Source organism: Phyllobates terribilis, unplaced genomic scaffold (genome assembly GCF_046119375.1).
Source record: "Phyllobates terribilis strain yellow unplaced genomic scaffold, ASM4611937v1 Scaffold_11__3_contigs__length_659146591, whole genome shotgun sequence".
In the NCBI taxonomy this organism is placed as follows: Eukaryota; Metazoa; Chordata; class Amphibia; order Anura; family Dendrobatidae; genus Phyllobates; species Phyllobates terribilis.
This window is the reverse complement of record NW_027362771.1, coordinates 483,393,567-483,414,619: the sequence shown is the minus strand read 5'-3', so window position 1 is coordinate 483,414,619 and position 21,053 is coordinate 483,393,567. Positions and strand designations below refer to the sequence as shown.

The following is a 21,053-nucleotide window of genomic DNA, read 5'->3' as shown; positions in this document are numbered from 1 at the left end:
CTCTATCCCTCCACGAGCCGACTATGACTATAGACAATTGCAACATTTCTATTCCCATGTTAGGAAAGATAGACGGCTCAAAAGGGATCTTACAAATTTTGAAAACCTGTGTCTGTCATTATCTTCACCCTTGTACTCCATCTCATTGCTCTATAATCACCTAATAGCCCATAGTACAACTGTCAGACCACCCTATTGCGCTGCATGGGAAAGAGAACCGGGCAAATCCTTTGAGGACTCACAATGGGCTAAATGTTTTCAATTTGCTCACAAAACTTACATTGCAACCAAAGCTCAAGAGACCTCCTTTAAGATTATCTCCAGATGGTACCGGGTTCCCGTATTGCTTCATAAGTGGTTTCCCGAGGAGTAGAAGAGGGGACGATGACACGTTTGGATTACCGGAGTCCAGAAACCTCTTATTATGGGACAGCTCCACCAAACTATTCAAAACATGACTGGTCTCTCTGTGCCCGACTCTCCTGAATCTCTTTTGCTCTTTATGACCCCAACTAGTTTCACCAGATACAAAAGACTTTTAATAAGCTATGTTATACAGGCGGCTAAGAATATCATTCCTCGTCACTGGAAAAGTACTTCTCCACCTACTCTGGAGGAGTGGTTCTGTGAAATAGCCCTTCTAAATAGGATGGAACATTTGATTGCCCAATCCCCAACTGATTGTGATAGATACTGTGAGACTTGGACAGACTGGATTGAAGATCAGGAATCCGATGCCTACCGTCTTTCATCAGACTGATGTGACTGATGTGACCCACCCTTTTCTCTGGTGCGTTTCTTCTCTGTAGTGATTATGCTCCGCGTTGGTCCACGCCTGGCTATGCTATGTATGGATTTCATTGAATTTTGAGTAACCTCATAATTGTAATACTGGTGGCTTAAAATGTTCCCTTCCCTTCTTTTCCTTCCTTTAACTTGATGTTTTATTGGACGTTATACTTATATTTTATGACATATTGATGCAGATATTCTCCTGATTATTATTCTTTTTTTGCATTTTTGTAATTGAAAATTATATAACCTTTCAATAAAAACTGAATTTTGAAAATGCTGTCAAGAATCACAGAACGTAAATGTAGGTTGTGCCAAAACTGATGGTAACAAGTTTAAAGGGGTTGTCCACTACTCTGACAACCCCTTCTGAATCCCTGTTTCCCCCACGTAAAATAATAACACTTATACTCACCCCCGGTATCAGCGCCATTCCATGGGTGTAAGAACTGGTTCTCCCAGGGAGAGTGGCCAATCAGTGCTGGATTCACTCTCCCCTCCTTGGAACAATTCAAGACATCCAAAGAAAGTGAGAAAGCAGCTGCAGCCCTCACTTCCCCCCAGATGTCAATTATGTCCATAAGAGAGAAGAGTGAAGCCAGCGTCGATTGGCCGTAGGGATCGTGTGACAGAACAATGTCACACGATCCCCGGGAGAGCTAGTGCTGACACCACTTTAACGGCGCCGGCACCGGAGGGGAGTATAAGTGTTATTATTTTACTGGGGAGATACATAGGGATTAAGAAGGGGTTGTCCGAGTAGAGGACAAACCCTTTAACACTTTTCAAAAAAAACAATGATAATAAAAATGCTCCCTACCCCTTTATAGTAGGGACTCGTGACTTAGCTAGCATGTGTCGAGGTGAGGCTGAAAGTCCGCATTCAGCTGTAATATTAAAAATTGCAAATTGCTTGCTTATTGTTAATGACTCCACTTCAGAGAAGAACAACTCTTTTGATGCTGACGAGGTCCGGCACCCAGTCATGGTCTGCATGGCAGCCAGTCTTCACTTTTGTGATGGGCATCCTCAGCGCTGCTGGCCATGTACTAATACTCAGATAAGATCAAGACGTTTTGGGGCCTAGCAAGCACCAACACCACCTAGGATCCTGGATGCAGAAGCAAAGACCAGCTGCCATGTGAGGACTGGATGTCAGACTACAGCAGCAGGAATCCAATTACCCAATTGTAAAGCACAGTTATGCAGAAGCCAAGAGGCCATTAACAAAAAAGCATACAACTTTAACAACTTATAACGAATAATACAGCTGAAAGTTACGACAACTTTCATGAAGCCTAGGAGAAGATTCACATTAGGTTAGGCTCACAGCAAAAGGCGATCGCCTTGTCGTTGGCTACTGGGCATGCATGAATTGGCCAAATTATGCGCTAAGTAACTTTATTTTTTCCTATTATCTAGAGCAGTAATGCAATTCAAATATTTCATATTTACATGGTATAGCACTACAGAATGCAACTTTATTTTTTAGTTAACTTTCATGAAGTGGCAACATCTCAGCCGCACCTCTGCAGAGCGCAGACCCTACGCTCACCCGCTGGACTATTCTACCGAGAGGTCAGCAGAATACAGGCTGCAATATTATGTAACGCTTTCAGACTAAAGGCTTGGCGTTATACAAGGGTCATCAGGTCTACCTAATGGAAATTGATTAGATGATTCAAAAATAGCCCAGTCATCGGGTATAGCGACCACATATTCAGGGCACTGCTGTCCACGTGGGCCCTAGTCGCTATATAACTCACCACCATGGTAGCTGATGTTCTGAGATGTATGCAATGCTTTCTGGTGCCCAAGTAATAATAATAACATCATTTTTTAGCCTTTGAATGTTACTCGGCCAAGGTCTGAGATCACTCTGAGACATTTCCTTTGTGTGAAGGTCAGGAAAGTGTAAGAGAGTTAAGATCGGAGCACTCCCCTGACGGAGATCCGCGCTGTGCTCTTAATGCACCTGGCTGCCTGACACTTCCTCTCGGAGCCTCATAACCCGGGGGCCTCCATACAAGAAAACAAACTCAGAAATTAGTGCCAGCTGAGTGTGTTCTGTGTGGTTATCCAGGTCAGTGCTTGTGAGGGGAAGGAACAGTAAGTAAGAGTCACAACTTGGGACCCTAATGTGCTGAATATCCCAGTGCTCCCTCTCGCAGCCGCTCACCTAGGAACTGCGGAGGATTCTAACTCACAACCCTGGTTCTGGATCTATCAAAATCAAATCTTTTTACTCAACCGGTAATAAAGTGACACTGGAGTTAAAAGCAAACGTGTGCCTATACAGCAGGAGTTTCTGCAAGCTCAACAAACTAATAGTGTTGCAGAAACCTTGCAAAGAACACAAGCTCCAGGTGCCTAAACCTCCAACCTTAGCTGTGGACTAAAAAAGGATCACTGGCACCTGTACTGTATACAGATGGGCGATCATTTCAAAAGGTGCTGTGGGTGGCCACTTTCAATGGGGGCTGCCCTGTAACTCATTTTTTATCCATTGGATTGTAATGCAGTACAGCACAGGTTCAAGGAAAACAATAATATTATGGAAAGTAATTTTAACATGTTTCTGATTTTAACGAATACCTGTCTTTTCCTACTAAACCTCGAGAAAAGCATGAATGGTCTTGCTGGCCGTATCCCCCCATAAGTTAAAACTGTTTGGGGTTTCAAACAGTCTAATGCATTTCTGCACTGTCCCAATTCTTGTGTTCTTACCAACTCCACATTTTGGGTGGGTATTTCTTAATCAGCATTCTGCCTGCACCATAGGTGCTGGAACCTCCCAACATGCATTGCTTCTGCTATTGTATGATAGCCTGCCTACCCTGAACTGATATCCCACCTCTCAAATTGCATACAGGCATAAGTAACAGACAAGAGAGACAAAGACTTGCCTCCATTTCCTATAATGCTACTGGGTATCTCTGCTGCTATAGAAGGATTATAAAGGACTGCACACACTAGAAAGGAAGGGACAAACCTCTTTGACAAAGTGAGTTTTAATGCCTAATTATTATTATTAATTTTTAGAGCAGCATTGATTCCATGGTGCTATACATGAGAAGGGGTTACATACAAAACACTAATACAAAATGCGGTGAACAAACTAACAATGACAGACGGGTACAGAGCGGAGAGGGTCCTGGCCTTGGGGGCTTACATTCTACATTATAGTTGACAATGCATTCATAAAAGTGTAAGAAGAATAACAGAGGAACAATATAAGGTGCTTCAAAATTATTATTTTATGGGAAGTACAAGTCTTTATTAAAATTAACATGTCAGGAGTGCTGGCAATTCCTTTTAAGATTTCATCCAAAACTGAACTGCAAGTATATGGTTAAAGTAGACACTTTTTTCACATCTAGAGAATACAGGATAGATGTGCCCAGTGTGTTGGATCTAATCCTCTTTTCCAATTAGCAGATGGATGTCCCCTTCATCTGCCAATCAGTTTAATACCCAACTGGGATCTCCCTTCATGTCATCAAACAGACCCTCAAATTAATTACTGTCCCACTAAATGTGTGGATTAGATCTGCTGCTTTGAGGAACACAGGAGTCCTATGCTCCCTATAGAAGTAAGAGTGCCAAAATAGGACGCACTATAATATGTATGTGTGTATATACATGTATAGTGGGTGAAATAAATATTGAACACGTCACCAATTTTCTAAGTAAATATATTTCTAAAGGTGCCATCGACATGAAATCTATATACACAGTGGCTTGCGAAAGTATTCACCCCCCCTTGGCATTTTTTGTGTTTTCCTACCTCACAACCTGGAAGTTCACTTTTTTTTGAGGATTTGCATAAGTTCATGTAAAGAACATGCCCACAACTGTGAACATTTGGTTTTATTTTTACTGTGAAGCAAACAATAAATAGGACCAAAATAACTGAAAACTTCAGTGTGCATAACTATTCACCCCTCCTAAAGTCAGCACTTTGTAGAGCCTCCTTATATGCAATTACAGCTGCAAGTCGCTTTGGATAAGTCTCTATGAGCTTTCCACTGCGATTTTTGCCCATTCCTCAGGCAAAACTACTCCATCTCCTTCAAGTTCGATTGTTTCCTCCGGTGAACAGCAATCTTCAAGTCTGACCACAGATTCTCAATTGGATTAAAGTGTGGGCTTTGACTAGGCCACTCAAATACATTTTCACATTTTCCCTTAAACCACTCGAGTGTTGCTGTGTTACTTTAGCAGTATGATTTGGGTCATTGTCTTGTTGGACGGTCAACTTCCATCCAAGTCTCAAATCAGTGACAGACTAACAGGTTTTGCTCAAGAATAACTCTGTATTTCGCATCATCCATCTCCACCTCAATTTGGACCGTTTTCCCTATCCCTCCTGCCGAATAACATCCCCACAGCATGATGCTGCCTCCACTATGTTTCACTGTGAGGAGGATGGTGTTCTTTGGGTGATGAGCAATGTTGGTTTGGCGCCAGACATAGCGTTTACCTTGGTAAACAAAATGTTCAATTTTAGTCTCATCTGACCACAGAACCTTTCTCCATACATTTGGGGAGTTTCCCACATGTGCTTTGGCAAACTCGAAACAAGCCTTACAATTTGTGTGTGTAAATAAAGGCTTTCTTCTGCCCACTCTCCAATAAAGGTCACCTGCATGGACTGTGCGGCTTATTGTGGTCGTATAGACAGACACTCCAGTATATGTTTGGGAATGCTGCTGCTCCTACAGGGTTACCTTTGGTCTCTGTGTTGCCTCTCTAATTAATGCCCTCAGTGTGAATGTACAATTTTCAAAGTCATGAAAATACAGAAAAATCTTTAAATGAGAAGGTGTGTCCAAACTTTCGGTCTGTACTGTATATATATATATATATATATATATATATATATATATATATATATATATATATACACATACATATATATGCATATACACATACACACACATCTGGATCATAAACACTAGCATTAGGATACAATTTTACAGTCAATTTATATGCACAAATTATCATATAATCACAATAATATACCTGTCTAACTTACCGCCATATAAGCGTTTGTGCCCACATAGGTTTTGGCGATAGAATTCACCAGCTAGGACAGAAAGGGAATGATGGTGTTAAACCAACAATAGCATAAAACGGGCAATTATTTCTCATTTAATCCACTCATCAAACAAAAGGAGAAGGAAATAGAGTGATGACATAAAAGACAGAATAAAAAATATATAGAGTGCTTTTATCTGCAGGCATTAAACAGAAAATGATTACACTTATTGCTTCCACTCCGATGTGTGAGCAAAGCGATTGTTAGTGATGCTGAAGCTCCCATTTAGACAAACCCCTGGCCTGCTATAAGTATCGGCATTCTCCGGTACAGTACAATTCACGGAAACATAATGTACAAAGCATCATTTACAAGAACATAGAGAAGTGCTTATGACTCAAAGATGAGATCTACAACGGTTACTTACAAATGTGGCATTACTCTACATTTTACTTTACCAAGAAACATTTCTGCATAAAAATTTGGGCAAAGAAGTCGGAGGAATGGAGTAATATAATGTCTAATTATAGCCGGAGGTGATCATAAGGAAAACCGAGACGTGTGACTAGAATGACACCGCAGATAAACCATAGGTAAAATTATTTAAAAGGAATTGTTTGCTTTGTATGGCTCCATTCCAATCCTTTATTAAAATAGAAAAAGGTAAATGAAGTTCGAGAAGAGAAACTTGGGCTGCAGTTACATTTATAGATAATTTTGAATGAACGTTCATTACGCTCGTTTCATGATAATCTTTCAGTGTAAACAGGCTGCTGATTGGCCGATGAACGAGTAAGATGCTCCTTCATTGGGCGAAATTATGTTTTGTTCAGCAAAAATATAATAGTTCTCGGCGGTGCATCATGCTGTGTAAACTGCCGAGAACTATGGCAGCCTACGCTCACTGAGCGATCTATGACAGATGGTTCACTGCGGTCTGCCTGTGTAAATAGACTATTAAAGGACCCAATTGGTTGTTGAATTGTGATGCAGGTCGGTCTGTGTAAACAGAGCAGCTGAAAGGGCAGATCAGCCCGAGACTGAGGATCACTGGATGACTGCGAGGGTGGAGCGCGACTGCGAGGGTCACAGGCCCACTCCGAGCGAGGGTCACCGGCCCACTCCGAGCGAGGGTCACCGGCCCACTCCGAGCGAGGGTCACCGGCCCACTCCGAGCGAGGGTCACAGGACATTAGGGTTAGGGGTTTGGAGGAAAATAGGGTTATTTATCATCGGTTTACAAAAACAACCCATGTGGGGCTGCCCACCACTTTTTTTTATTAGATACAAAGGACAACCCCAGCTTGGTGGTAGGTACTCTTTAAACTTTAAAGAAAGAGGAATCGGGCTCCACGGAAATACAAAACTCTTCTTTATTGGTATGAATAGAAAACCGGAGCTGGACTCTATTCTTCCCCACTCTTTAAACTTGCCTATTTCTCTTCCTTCCAACATATACAAGAACCGACTGTCCACTTGCTGCCTAACATATCCCAACCCTTAACAGGTGTCATTGTAACAAGATGATCCGCATTATTCCCTTCACCTGTTGGTGGATGTAATGTTATGGCCGATTAGTGTATATTTAGGCCGAATTCCCTTGTAACGCTGCCATTCCTAAATGTCAGACACTTATGGTAGCAATGCACAAAGAGGAGTCAAAATGCTCCAAAGCGATGGACGGCCACAAATACCCGATGTGCAGGAGATAGAAACAGACAGCTAGAGCCACACAATGCCGCAGCCTGTGCGGATGGCGGTGCAGCAGGTGGGGCCACACAGAATAGCTGCTGGCCCCCTGAGTCCTGTGCTCTCTAGCCGAGTACGGGGGAGTGAAGGAGCCTATTCAAAGTGACATGACAGCAAGGTCAGGGGTCAACCTGATGGGTACTCTCTGGGGAGGTCTAGAGATGGAAATTAATTACAATTTGGGAGGAGGGTCTTGCCCAGACCTCACAGTCTTTGTTTTGCTCAACATTCATTTTTATTAATTATTATTATTTTTGATAACAGTCTCCCCTGGAAGCCTCCCCCCGGCTCATTCTTTTGTGCGGACAGAACCGATCTTCTCCTAACTCCCCAGAACGCATATTAATCAGGCCGCAATCCCATTAGTAATTACCACATCATCTGTTACTCACTTTAACCCCTCACCTGCTGCAGAGGCCCGTAATGTCCAGTGGTATAAAGACTCGGTGTACAGTAATGTGTGACAGGAGAGATATGATCACACCGTGGAGGTCTTAAGTCGCAGGCCTACAGGTGACTTACCTGTATACTAACTCCAAAGTCACACAGCTTCACCTGGCCACGGGTGTTCACCAGCATATTGGAAGGCTTCACGTCTAAAACACAGAATGGATGGATTAGTGATGATCTAAACCAAATCATGTATATAGGCATTAAATAACAGACTGTAAATGTAAGTAGACAAGATAAGACACTAGCATATAATTCTGCAATATGAAGTCCAGGATCAGTGATCAGAGGTATAAACTAAAGGCGAAGGTAAACCCACAATAATATTTAGTTGAATCCTCAGACTTGCGACACTAACAGAGGACATGTGATACCAATACTTGATATCCCCTTTAAATAGCCCACATAGTACTGCCATAGAGTTACCACATAATACCGAACACCAATTTTCAAATAATACCACTAAGTATTGCAAAATAATACCAGGTATTTGTAATTTGCTCTTGAGGCTCTCATTTTCAGTAGTCACCTTAAAAATAGCTATTGCCCAGTCTTCCACCCCATAAAACTGGTTTTGACCACGTAAGGAAAGGAACACTCTTGCATACCCCTAACACATGCCCTAGACCTGCACAACGACTTTAATCTCTGCCGGTCGTGCACTAGGTCTAATAAAGCTCTTTAAAAGTTATTTTAATCAGTTAGGGTATTAGTGGTTTGCGCTGCATCAATCACACTGTTGGCATGTCCTAGTGATATGGGATAATTTAACGTCTAAATTAATGTGTGGTCAAGTTCAGTTTTAGGCGGAGAAAAAAAATGGGGAAACTCCAAGAGCAAACTAAAAAGAACCCCTCAATATTATTTCGCTGCATACGGCGAAGTACTTTTGAAAACGGATTTGCAGAATTATGGGAAAACTATATGATAGTATTATATGGGGGATATCCGAGACTTTGATATTCCAGGATATTCCTTAGGATATCCCATTAATACATTTGGCACATCCACTACAGAATGAACCTGAATAATAATAATAATAAGTTTTTATTTTTATCGCGCCAACATATTCCGCAGCACTTTACAAATTTTAGGGGGGACATATACAGACAATATAGAATAAGCATATCTCATATCGAAAGGAGTGAGGGCCCTGCTCGCGAGCTTACAGTCTATGAGGAAGTGGGGGAGACACAAAAGGTAAAAAGTACATATATTGTATTATGCAGCCTTGATATACTGAATAGGATAAATAATAATACATGGACTGGTCGCCAGCCAGTATGTGTGCAGTCCTGACAGAGGCTATTATGTGCATGGTTGGTATGAACCCGAAGTTGAATTAGATTTTAATATGGGGGAAAACTGGGACGGACAGAGTGTGTTTAGGCGATACGCCAGTCTAAAGAAATGTGTTTTTAGGGTTCGCTTGAAACTGTGGGTATTGGGAATTAATCGAACTGTCCTGGGTAGTGCATTCCAAAGAATTGGCGCAGCACGCGAGAAATCTTGGAGACGGGAGTGGGAAGTTCGGATTATGAAGGATTTTAGTTTTAAGTCATTTGCAGAACGGAGGGCACGTGTAGGGTGGTAGACTGAGACAAGGGAGGAGATGTAGGGGGGTACTGAAGCATGGAGCGCTTTGTGGATAAGCGTGATAAGTTTAAATTGAACTCTATATTGGATGGGTAACCAGTGCAATGACTGGCACAGGGAAGAGGCATCGGAGTAGCGGTTGGCGAGGAATATGATCCTGGCTGCTGCGTTCAGGATGGATTGGAGAGGGGAGAGTTTAGTAAGAGGGAGACCGATTAGTAGAGCGTTGCAATAGTCAAGACGAGAATGAATAAGAGCTACAGTAAGAGTTTTTGCTGAGTCAAAGGTGAGAAAAGTCCTGATTCTTGTGATGTTTTTGAGGTGTAAATGACATGAACGAGCGAGTGATTTGATGTGAGGAGTGAAAGAAAGATCTGAATCAAAAATGACCCCAAGACAGCGGGCTTGTAGCTGGGGAGCAATGGTTGAGCCACAAACGGAGATGGCAATATTGGGCACAGGTAGGTTAGTGGAGGGAGGAAAGACGAGTAGTTCAGATTTTGACAGATTCAGTTTTAGGCAGAGGGAGGACATGATGTTAGACACAGCAGAAAGACAATCACTGGTCTTTTGTAGTAATGCAGAGGTGATGTCCGGAGCAGAGGTGTATAATTGGGTGTCATCAGCATAGAAATAGTACTGAAAACCGAATCTACTGATTGTTTGTCCAATAGGAGCGGTGTATAAGGAGAAAAGAAGGGGGCCTAGGACTGATCCTTGAGGAACCCCGACAGTAAGGGGAAGTAGGGAGGAGGAGGAGCCGGCAAAAGACACAGAGAAGGAGCGGTCAGAGAGATAGGAGGAGAACCAGGAGAGAACAGTGACCTTGAGGCCAATAGTGCGGAGCATAGTGAGGAGGAGCTGGTGATCCACTGTGTCGAATGCTGCAGAGAGATCCAGGAGAATCAGCAGGGAGTAGTGACCATTAGATTTAGCTGTTAGTAGATCATTAGAGACTTTAGTGAGGGCAATTTCAGTAGAATGTAAAGAGCAGAAACCAGATTGTAAAGGGTCAAGAAGAGAGTTGTCTGAGAGATAGCGGATTAGACGGGAATGGACCAGGCGTTCCAGGAGTTTAGAGATAAAGGGAAGATTGGAAACAGGTCTGTAGTTGGCCGTGCAGTTCTGGTCGAGGGATGGTTTTTTAAGTAATGGTTGTATGCTGGCGTGTTTAAAAGAAGAGGGAAAGATACCAGATGAGAGGGAAAGGTTGAAAATTTTAGTTAGGTGAGTGGTGACAGCTGGAGCAAGGGACTGAAGGAGATGTGAGGGAATAGGGTCACTGGTGCAGGTGGTAGGGCGAGAAGATGCAAGGAGCCTGATCACTTCATCTTCCGTGACTGGTTCGAAGTCAGAAAATGAGCAAGATACAATGTGGCGGGGGAGAGCATGCATAACATTTGGGGATTGGGAGAAAATTTCCCGTCGGATATGGTCAATTTTTTCTTTGAAATAATTGGCCAGATCGTCAGCGCTGAGGTCGGTGGTCGGGGCCTGTGTTGTTTGATTGAGGAGAGAATGAAACGTGTCAAAGAGTCGTTTAGGATTATTGGAAAGTGAGATTAGGAGGTTGTTAAAGTAGGTTTGTTTGGAGAGGTGAAGGGCAGAGTTATAGGTTTTCAGCATAAATTTATAGTGGAGGAAATCTTCGGGCAGATTTGATTTTCTCCACAGCCGTTCAGCGCACCTGGAGTACCTCTGGAGAAGACGTGTTTGAGGCGTGTGCCAGGGTTGTCGCCGTCTATGCCGAATTTTTCTTTGTGTAGGAGGTGCGGCTTCATCCAGGGCGCATAGCATTATTTTGTTATAATGCTTCAATGCAGAGTCGGGACATGAGAGGGAGGAGATTGGGGCCAATGATGATTGCAACCTTTTTATAAATTTCTTGGTGTTAACGGCGCGTAAATTTCTATAAGTGTGGACGGTGGGAGTGTCTTGAGTAGAGTCACAGTTCTTGATAGAGAATGAAAGAAGATTATGGTCAGAGAGTGGAAGGGGAGAGTTAGTAAAGTCATATACTGAGCAAAGCCGGGAGAAGATCAGGTCCAATGTGTTCCCATCCTCATGTGTAGGAGAATTAGCAAGCTGTGAAAGGCCGAAGGAGGAGGTTAGTGATAAAAGATGCGTGGCAGATGGGGAAAGAGGATCGCCAATTGGGATGTTAAAGTCTCCCATGATTATCGTGGGGATGTCACAGGATAGAAAATTTGGAAGCCAGGCAGCAAAGTGATCCAGGAATTGACGGGGGGGACCTGGAGGGCGAAAGACAACCGCCACTCGCAGGGAGAAGGGCCGGTAGAGTCTGACTGTGTGGGCCTCAAAAGAAGGGAAGATAAGGGAGGGTACAGGGGGATAACCTGAAAAGTACATTTTGTTGAAAGAAGCAGACCAACACCTTCACCTGATCTGTTGTCAGGTCTCGGAGTATGAGAGAAGTGTAGGCCACCATAGGAGAGAGCAGCAGCGGCGGTGGTGTCCGACTGCTGGATCCAGGTTTCAGTGAGAGCCAGAAGGTTGAGGGAATTCGAGAGGAAAAAGTCATGGATGTAAGAGAGTTTATTACATGCTGAGCGCGCATTCCAAAGGGCACAGTTGAATGAGACAGAAGATATGCAGGAAATATTAATGAGATTAGCAGGGTTTCTGAATGTAACAGGGAAAGAGTTAGTGTTATTATTACTGGAGGGTCCTGGGTTGGGAGAAATATCACCTGCGACTAATAGAAGGAAGATACAGAGAGTGAGCAGATGATTGAGTGATTTGTGAGAGCGTTTCCTGCGTTGTATGGTGGGAATGAATGGATCTGCGTGGTATAACATTGTGAAAAGAGCATGACAACTGTACATAGGAGAAGAGAGGAGTGAGGGATTAATATGGATGAAGTGTGCCGCATTTGTGGGAGAACGGTGAATGTGGATGATTGTAGCAACCAGAGTATAAATGGCACAGATACAAATGGTGAATACTGTTTGCCAAAAAGATGACCTGGAAGCAAGTTTGTTTGTTTGTCTTGCATGTCTTACCTGTCTCCTGCCCTGGCCAACTGCCATTTTCTAACTGCCAGGGCACTTTGATAAATTATGGCACTTCGATAAAGTATGCATAAATGCTATATGCATAAATGCCCCCGCATAAATGCTGCCCCTTAACTAAGTCTCAATATATAGGGACGTATCTGCTTAGATCTACACAGATTTAACTCATTAACAATCAATCACTAGCTTAAAAGACAACAGGAGACCATAAAGTGCAGGGAAAAAAAAAAAAAAAAAACAGACTAGCAAACTCGGCATGGATCATAAACTCTTAAAGTAAGTGTGATGACCTTTAAGTATCATGGATTAAAAAACGTAGAGGAGTGAAAAATATATACCAGAGATTGATAGGCTGCAGAGCATTGCATGGAGATACAATTCAGGAGAGGTCACACAAGCAGTGAAAAATATATGCCACACCATCGACAATCAGCTAATCATCATGGTACTGGACACCTACCCACATCCCAAAGTACTAGGAAAGTTCTGGAAGGGAATTGATTTTGGATACTGCATATGAATTGGGCATTATATGGCAGTATTATCTTGGTTGTACAACTGTGCATATAAATGTGAACCTACCCCAAGATTTCATTACATTTATTTCATGAGATGACCTCTCTCCATACGTGTGTGTTTGATCATTCTACTTTTTATGTGCGACAATCAATTACCCCAACAATAAAAGATATTTTATCGTTCATCGTGGACTGCTCTGTTGATTTATAAGGTGCAATTAGGATTATGAATGCGCATAATTGTTCTGATCTTAACGATAAAAGCTTCACGTAAATGGCCTTTACCTGAAACCTAAGGAATGATTACTCAAATATGACAGCACATTATTCTATGGCTATATGTAGTAATATGGCATTGTGGTATGGCCGTCTGCTACACAGTATGAAACATTACTATAATTAAAACTAAAGGAAGAATAGTATATGCAAGCCACAAATTAGGGCCTGTGCACACTTTGTGTTTTTCTCGTGTTTTATCTGTGCAGTTTTGGTCACAAAATCCGTAGGGTTTCCTAGTACCAGCAAAGTGAATGAAAATCATGAAATCTCATGCCCATGTTGCTTATTTTTTCCTTGCAGATCTGGTGCATATTTCACCCCTACTAATAAGTGGGGAAAAAATCCACAACAAAAATACATGTAAAAAACACAACAACAAAAATGCAACAAAAACAGACATATTTTACGCAGCATTCTTCCTGCCAACACATCAGCTTTTGCAGCAGAACGTGTGCAATATTCACAGGAAAGAAGACTTCATACGAACTATTGTCTGTAAAGACCGCTCTGTCACCAATGTCATGATATAGGAGGGAGTATATTACATAATAACACGATTCAGCCAGTTCTGATCGGAGCAATTTAACATCTTAGATGCTACTGTCAAAAGTTTTAGCGGAATTTAAGAAGTTGGAAATTAAGGGGAGGTTTCTCTTCTAGCGCCTATGCCAATACCTATGCCAGCAAAAATTTCAAAACTGAACATGAGGTTCATAAATTAACATTTTGATCAGATTGTATAAGCCCACTGCCATGTAATGTGAACCACTTGGTGGGTAGCTAACCTGTTAGGCATAGTGCTGTGTGTCGACCGATCCTGCCACCACACTACACCAGCATGGGGAGTGACCAAGGTGCCCAGAGTATCAATGCTGCCAGGGCAAAGCCCCCACAGTTCTGGACCACACCAGCACACAGACATCAAACCAAGGTGACAATGGCCTCCACACCGCATCAACACCAAGTGCGCAGCTCTAAAAACTCACCTTGCAAGTGGTCTCAGACAAAAAGCCGAGAATGAAACAGGAGGGACCCTTTTGCAGTCTCTACCTAATTTCAACACACCTGGATCTGCTGATGACATTGTCATGGCAGACAAGGCCTGTGGCTGGGCTTCATAGATCAGTCATTTTACAATACACTACAATATTACAGTACCACAGTGTCTTGTACACGCGATCAAACAATCTCAGGTTCAAAATCCCTAGGGGGACTATTAAAAATGTAAAAAAAATAAATAATAATTTTTTTTTAAATAAAAAATTGCATATAAAAGTTCAAATAACCCCCCTTTCCCAGAGCATAGAATCTAAAAAAGTATACCCCCCCCAATTTTTTTTTTAACATATTGTGTGTGTGTGTCCAAACTAATAAAATAAAAATATTTGTCCCATACGGCAAATCCTAGAATAGAAAAGTATAGAAAAATGGCAAAATTGCTATTTTTTTTTAGCCACTTCACCTTCCAAAAAATGAAATATAAAGAAGTCAGAAAATGGTATAGACTTCAAAATAATAAAGATAAATACTACATCTCATATCGCAAAAAAACCAAGCCCAGATACAACTCTATCGACAGACAAATGAAAAAGTTTTAGCTGAGGAGGAAAACTTAAAATCGAAGAGGGGCCAACTGGGACTCTGTAGCCCAAGGGGCCGCATAACCCTGAGGCTGGCCCCGTAATGCCTTACCGGACAACTTATTAGCCAACTAATCTTCCTCCTACAGACCTTCCTGTTACAGGTGGAGCCGTGCTCCTCGCTCGCCGCCATCATTCAGCCACAGCCATAAATAATACATCACATACAATCAAGTGAAAGGAGAGGGGGATTACCTCGGTGTAAAATCTTTAGGCTCCAGAGATATGTGAGGCCTTTCAACACCTGGGAAAACAAGAAGAAATAATATTAAAATTATGAAGCATTTGCCCGGTGTACATATTTTAAGGACGGCTTCACACATCATGTTTCACGGTGCGAGTACAGACCGTGATGTACAGACTGCCCCAAACTCAACAGCCCCAGAGGGTCAGGACGTAAGACGTGGATGCGTAAAGCTGACATAACGGGTTCCAGGATTATTACATTGATCCCTATACTATCTGACACCCCACTGATCAGCTGTTCTCAGCTCCGGCATACCCGGTGTACGGAGCCAAACAGCACCGCTCTGTTCACTGTGTACAACAGTTCACATCCTATTTATCTCAATAGGAGCGGAGCTGCGTCTAGTCTAGTTCTCAGACATCTATGTCCTACTGAATGGTAGTCAGTTGACTCCTATGTTAGGGTAAATTCATATTTATCATTTGAAAGATGCTTATCCAAAAATGGGGGAAAAATATATAATTGTTTAGTGCACATTGTCCACGAAACTGGCCACCTAGTCCTTAAAATAGATTAAATGGTGGTGCACACTCATGACATCTGAGCAGCTTTCTAATAGCAGAGAGCAGAGAGTCTATTTTGCGGAGCACAAGCCCTGTCAGGATGATCTTACTTAGGCTAGGTGCAGACGAGTGTATTTTTTGTCATTGGAAAAAATCGGAACAATTATGCAAATGACACTCTAATCAAACGATGATTAAAGTTTGATCAGAGCGTCATCATAGTGCGATACGACTCTCTCAGATGAGAAAAAAAATGTCTTGATCTTCTCCATTCTGTGTGCGTGGAAAAATGGAGGTTTCCAATTGACTTGCATGGCCAAGTGTGACCCAAATATTGGATCAAACTTGGGCATGAAGTGTTTTTTTTTCCTCAAACAGTCTCTGTCCAAGGAAAAAAAAATTGGACATGTGCATGGTCCCATAGACTAACATTGGTCTGAGTGCGATCCAATGTTTTATCGGATGGCATTTGGGCAGAGGTCGTCTGCACCCGCTCTTACTGTGTCCCATGTAAGACTCTCCAGACCCAACCAAAAATTAAATTATTTTTTTTAAACAATAAACTCATAAAATAAAGCAGTAAATAACGTAGTCCCGAGAAATGGACATTTATTCTTATATAATAGAAAACTCACTGCAACAGAAATCCTTCCTAGGACTTGTTCAGGAACCTTTCGGTATACATCTAGGGATCCTCCTGTGTGACAGAGGAAGGAAAATCGATCACATTGTGCACATATAACATTGTTCTGTGCAATGCTCAATACATCCAGGTCATCACACATCAGGGGTCTCATTTCTAGTTATGTTGTGTTTCGGTGAAGGAGCTGCTCCTATAGTGAACATTTAGAATTGTTTACTTTCTTTAATTTTGAGGATCCTATTCACCAAAAAATAGCCATGGTTCCTCAAGATCAGAGATGGACAACCTTTAGTGGCCCCCTAATAATGCAAGTTTGATGGTTGAGGCCGTAGGCTTGTGGACTCCAGCTTTAGAGACCCCTGACTATATATTTCAGGTATACAAGGGTTTCAACAAGTAGAGTGTTGTGACAATTCTGAGCAATGTGGCACATCTAAGGGCAACATGGCCTTAGACAAAGAATCTGCCTGTGTGAAGAAACCCACATGGTCCAAGAGGGGTCTAAAGCCACAAAATTAGACATGTGCGATCACCATGTTTCCCGACCAGTTGGCCGGCACCCCCTTTAAAAATATTAGACCATCAGCCGAACCTGTTGATATCGGCAGGTTCGACCGACATTCGTCTAATGTGTATGGTGGTTTTTTAAGAGAACCTGGCAGAGGATGCATGCTGCCCGATCCACAGGCAGCATTCATCAGACAATGGCGGGATGATCTCAGCCAGGTATGTCTGACTCTGAAGCGCTGCGGCATTTCAGAGAAAAATATAGTATAAAAGCACCCGGGGATCGAGACTAGTCAGACAGATGGGTCCCCGGCAGCTTCTCCCCTTGAATGATAGGTGTCACCATATATACGCATGCAGGGAAAGACCTGTCTCTCCAGGGCAATAGCCAGGTACCCACCTGCCCGACTAGTCTCCCATGTGGCTCCCCAGGTGCCACTGCGTTTCAGACTCAAACATACCTGGCTCAGATCATACAGCCAGTGACTGATACATTTAGCCCGTGATTCGGGCAGCATGTATCAGCTGTCAGGTTCCCTTTAAGGCAACCAGTGATCACAACTATTATAGTCTTTACACTTCAGTCTTTAAGGTGCTGAAAACAGAAAAGAAATACAAACAGCTCTAGGAGGCTTTTTCCTACCACTTGTTGTCCTATTAAATTAGATCTAGTACAAATAGATGTGAAGAATAGCCGTCATTCTAATTTTATTACTAGCCCTCCTTCATATACTTCTCACAGAACCGCAGACGTTCTCGGATGCTCACATATAGTCAGATTAATACTGATCTGAACTCACCATCCATAAATTCCGTACAGATAGAAATTCGATTCTCTGCAAAAAACGCGCCATAAAACCCGATTATGTATGGAGAGTCGCACTGTAAAGGAGAGAAGAATGGCATTGTCAGCCCGCTCTGCTTTGTCTGTGACAATTCCCAAAACATAAGACGCCAAGCTCACGCACCTTGTACAGAATCTCCAGCTCCGACATAATCTGTCTCTGCAGCTCCACAGTGATGTCTAATGGGATGACCTACGGAGAAAAGACACAAAACACTTGTCACTGATTGATACTGTGCTCGGCCTGCCACCGATAGCAGCGGCACGCTCCAGACCTCAGACAAGCCATGACTTGTGCGCCCACACTGGCACAAGCCTACTAATCTCCGCCGACTGATGATCGCACTTGTAAAATATATTAAGTCAGACAATGTGATGAGAAACATTACAGAGCTGTACAACCACGTCAACGCCTGCTGACACTTAACGTACAAGTCTGAGACACTGAGGTGACAGCTTTCTAGTGCTATGTACTTGGCCGTTCGGTCAACAAAATCTGTGCACTGTACCCAAGAGCACTGTACCCAAGAGCACGCGCATGATGTGCGCGTGACGTACGCAAGAGCACACGCGTGACGTACGCAAGAGCACACACGTGACGTACGCAAGAGCACACGCGTGACGTACGCAAGAGCACACGCGTGACGTGACACATGCATGTAATGCACAGAGTGCAAACTTAACAGAACTATTAAAATAATTCTAAAATTTGTAGTTATGCATAAGGAAACATTTCAAATACTATACTGTCTGTGCAAAAAAAAAAAAAAAAAAAAAAAAGAATTCAATTCTCCAAAACCTCAGCACAACAATCTTATATTACAAGGGTTAAAAAGCAAAATAAGGAGGCTAGTTTGCTTTAAGAAAAAAAAAAAAAAGAATCAGGCTTGATTTTGGATCCACTTTCTAAAGGATAGAGCAGCTTAAAAAGGTTATTTGAGATTAGGAGAACTAGTCTGCCTTCTTTCATCGCCACACCTGTCATCAGGTTGTATGTGATATTACAATTTAGCCCTATTCAATTTAAAGGGAATCTGGCACCAGGTTTTGCCACCTAATCGAAAAGCAACATAATAAAACCTAAGATAAAGATAATATGAGCAAATACCCTGAAGTAAATAAATAGAAATAGCGCATTAAAATAACATAGGGTGATTAGTTAACATTGTTTTGATCAAAGGGTCACCTTGTCATGGTGGGATGGCTTTTACATTTCTTTGATCAAAACAATGTTAACTAATCACCCTATGTTATTTTAATGCGCTATTGCTATTTACACTGTGTTCCAAATTATTATGCAAATAATATTTTCTCAGATTTTCCCAAATTACCCATATGAATTGCAGTCATTGTCATTTTCCAGTCAAATAACTATTAGAGTACAATTGAAAGGTTTTTCTACAAACTGCCTATGATAACAGGATATTTTTAAAAAAATAAAACACTCAAACTGCACTCAAAATGCATGTTCCAAATTATTATGCACAGCAGAGTTTTCAACCTTTTCATTTTAATAAAGAACAAAAAAATGGTCATTTTTGAAATTATAAGCATCAGCAGGTTATTACAAACTGAAATCAAACAGTTTTCAACTCAAAACTTTATTCTAGGTGATGTTACATTTGCACATAGGACCCCTTGTTCGAAAGGAGCTTCTCTCTCGTCCATTGAATTTGTCAGGTTTTGGATGGTTTCTGCTTCAATTGTTTTGCATGAGGACAGAATACCATCCCAGAGCTGTTGCTTAGAGGTGAACTGCTTCCCGCCATCATAGACACTCCTTTTGATGATGCTCCAGAGGTTCTCAATGGGGTTGAGGTCAGGGGAGCATGGGTGCCACACCATAAGTTTGTCCCCTTTTATGCCCATAGCAGCCAGAGATGCAGATGTGTTATGTGCAGCATGAGACGGGGCATTATCATGCATGAAAATGATCTTGCTGCGGAATGCACAGTTCTTCTTCTTGAACCATGGCAGGAAGTGCTGTTTGAGAAACTCAACATACATTATGGAGTTCATCTTTACCCCTTCAGGGATCCTAAAGGGGCCGACAATCTCTCTCCCCATGATTCCAGCCCAAAACATTACTCCACCTCCTCCTTGTTGGCGCCGTAGCCGTGTTTGCATGGGGTGTCCATCAACCAGCCATCCTCCACTCCATCCATCTGGACCATCGAGCGTTGCACGGCACTCATCGGTGAACAAAACAGTTTTGAAGTCAGTCTTCATGTATTGTTTGGCCCACTGGAGCCGTTACTGCTTGTGTGCAGTGGATAGAGGAGGTCGACAGGATGGCTTACGCACAGCTGCAAACCTCTGAAGGACCCTGCATCTTGTTGTTCGGGGGACGTTGGAGGCACCAGCAGCTTGAAAAACTTGTCTGCTGCTATGACGAGGCTTTTTTGCCGCTGCTCTTTTAACCTGACATAATTGCCTGTAGGAAAGAGTCCTCAATTTTCCCTCATCAGCACACACACGTGTGTACTGTGAATCAGCTACATACCTCTTTATTGTGCGATGATCAGGATGAAGTGTCTTGGCAATGTTGATTGTAGTCATTCCTTGACCTAAACACTCCACAATTTGTTGCTTCTCAGCAGCCGACACATCCTTTTTCTTTCCCATTTTGGCAGAAAATGTAGGCTGCTTAATAATGTGGGACAGCCTTCTTAAGTAGTCTTGCCTTTCATTGGACACACCAGCCAAACTAATTAGCACAGGTGTCTGCAATTGCTTACAGTGATATAAAGAGCCCTGACACACATCACCATCAATGAGTTTAACTGACAAACAAAAAAATTCTTACCTTATCACTCCTAAACACTTTTTGCATAATAATTTGGAACACAGTGTATTTACTTCAGGGTATTTGCTCATATTGTTTTTAGCTTAGGTTTTGTCTGTTTAGTGGCCAGTGTGAACAAGCACTTATGTTGCATGCACACCAACATATGTTCCAGTTCATTTCTTTCAGTTTTTGCTTTTGTTTTTTTGCACTCTGTGCAAATAAGGGCATGGCTTCCCTTTTGTTTGAGCTGGACATTACGTTTATATAGCGCCACATGGGTGGGTGTCCAATAGTCGGGGCCTCGGTCCTGCTCGGCATCTATTCACATTTACGCCATTTGCCATATGGTAAGGTTTTAATACTAGAGGTTAGGACTGTACTGAGTAGGGTCACCTTGACATAGTGGAATTGGTTGTTTTGA

General features: G+C 42.3%; 1 protein-coding gene across 2 annotated transcripts in view; it reads right to left on the bottom strand.

Moving 5' to 3' along the window:
* Positions 1-21,053, bottom strand: part of MAP2K5 (mitogen-activated protein kinase kinase 5) — a 146,581-nt gene that overhangs the window by 47,447 nt on the left and 78,081 nt on the right. For both annotated transcript variants that reach the window (XM_073653460.1, XM_073653462.1), the window contains exons 10-15: positions 17,969-18,037; positions 17,801-17,882; positions 16,486-16,547; positions 15,296-15,344; positions 8,105-8,178; positions 5,831-5,881 (exon numbers count right to left, since the gene is read on the bottom strand). In XM_073653460.1, coding sequence (XP_073509561.1) covers positions 5,831-5,881; positions 8,105-8,178; positions 15,296-15,344; positions 16,486-16,547; positions 17,801-17,882; positions 17,969-18,037 — 387 coding nt within the window. The remainder of the gene's footprint in view (positions 1-5,830; positions 5,882-8,104; positions 8,179-15,295; positions 15,345-16,485; positions 16,548-17,800; positions 17,883-17,968; positions 18,038-21,053) is intronic.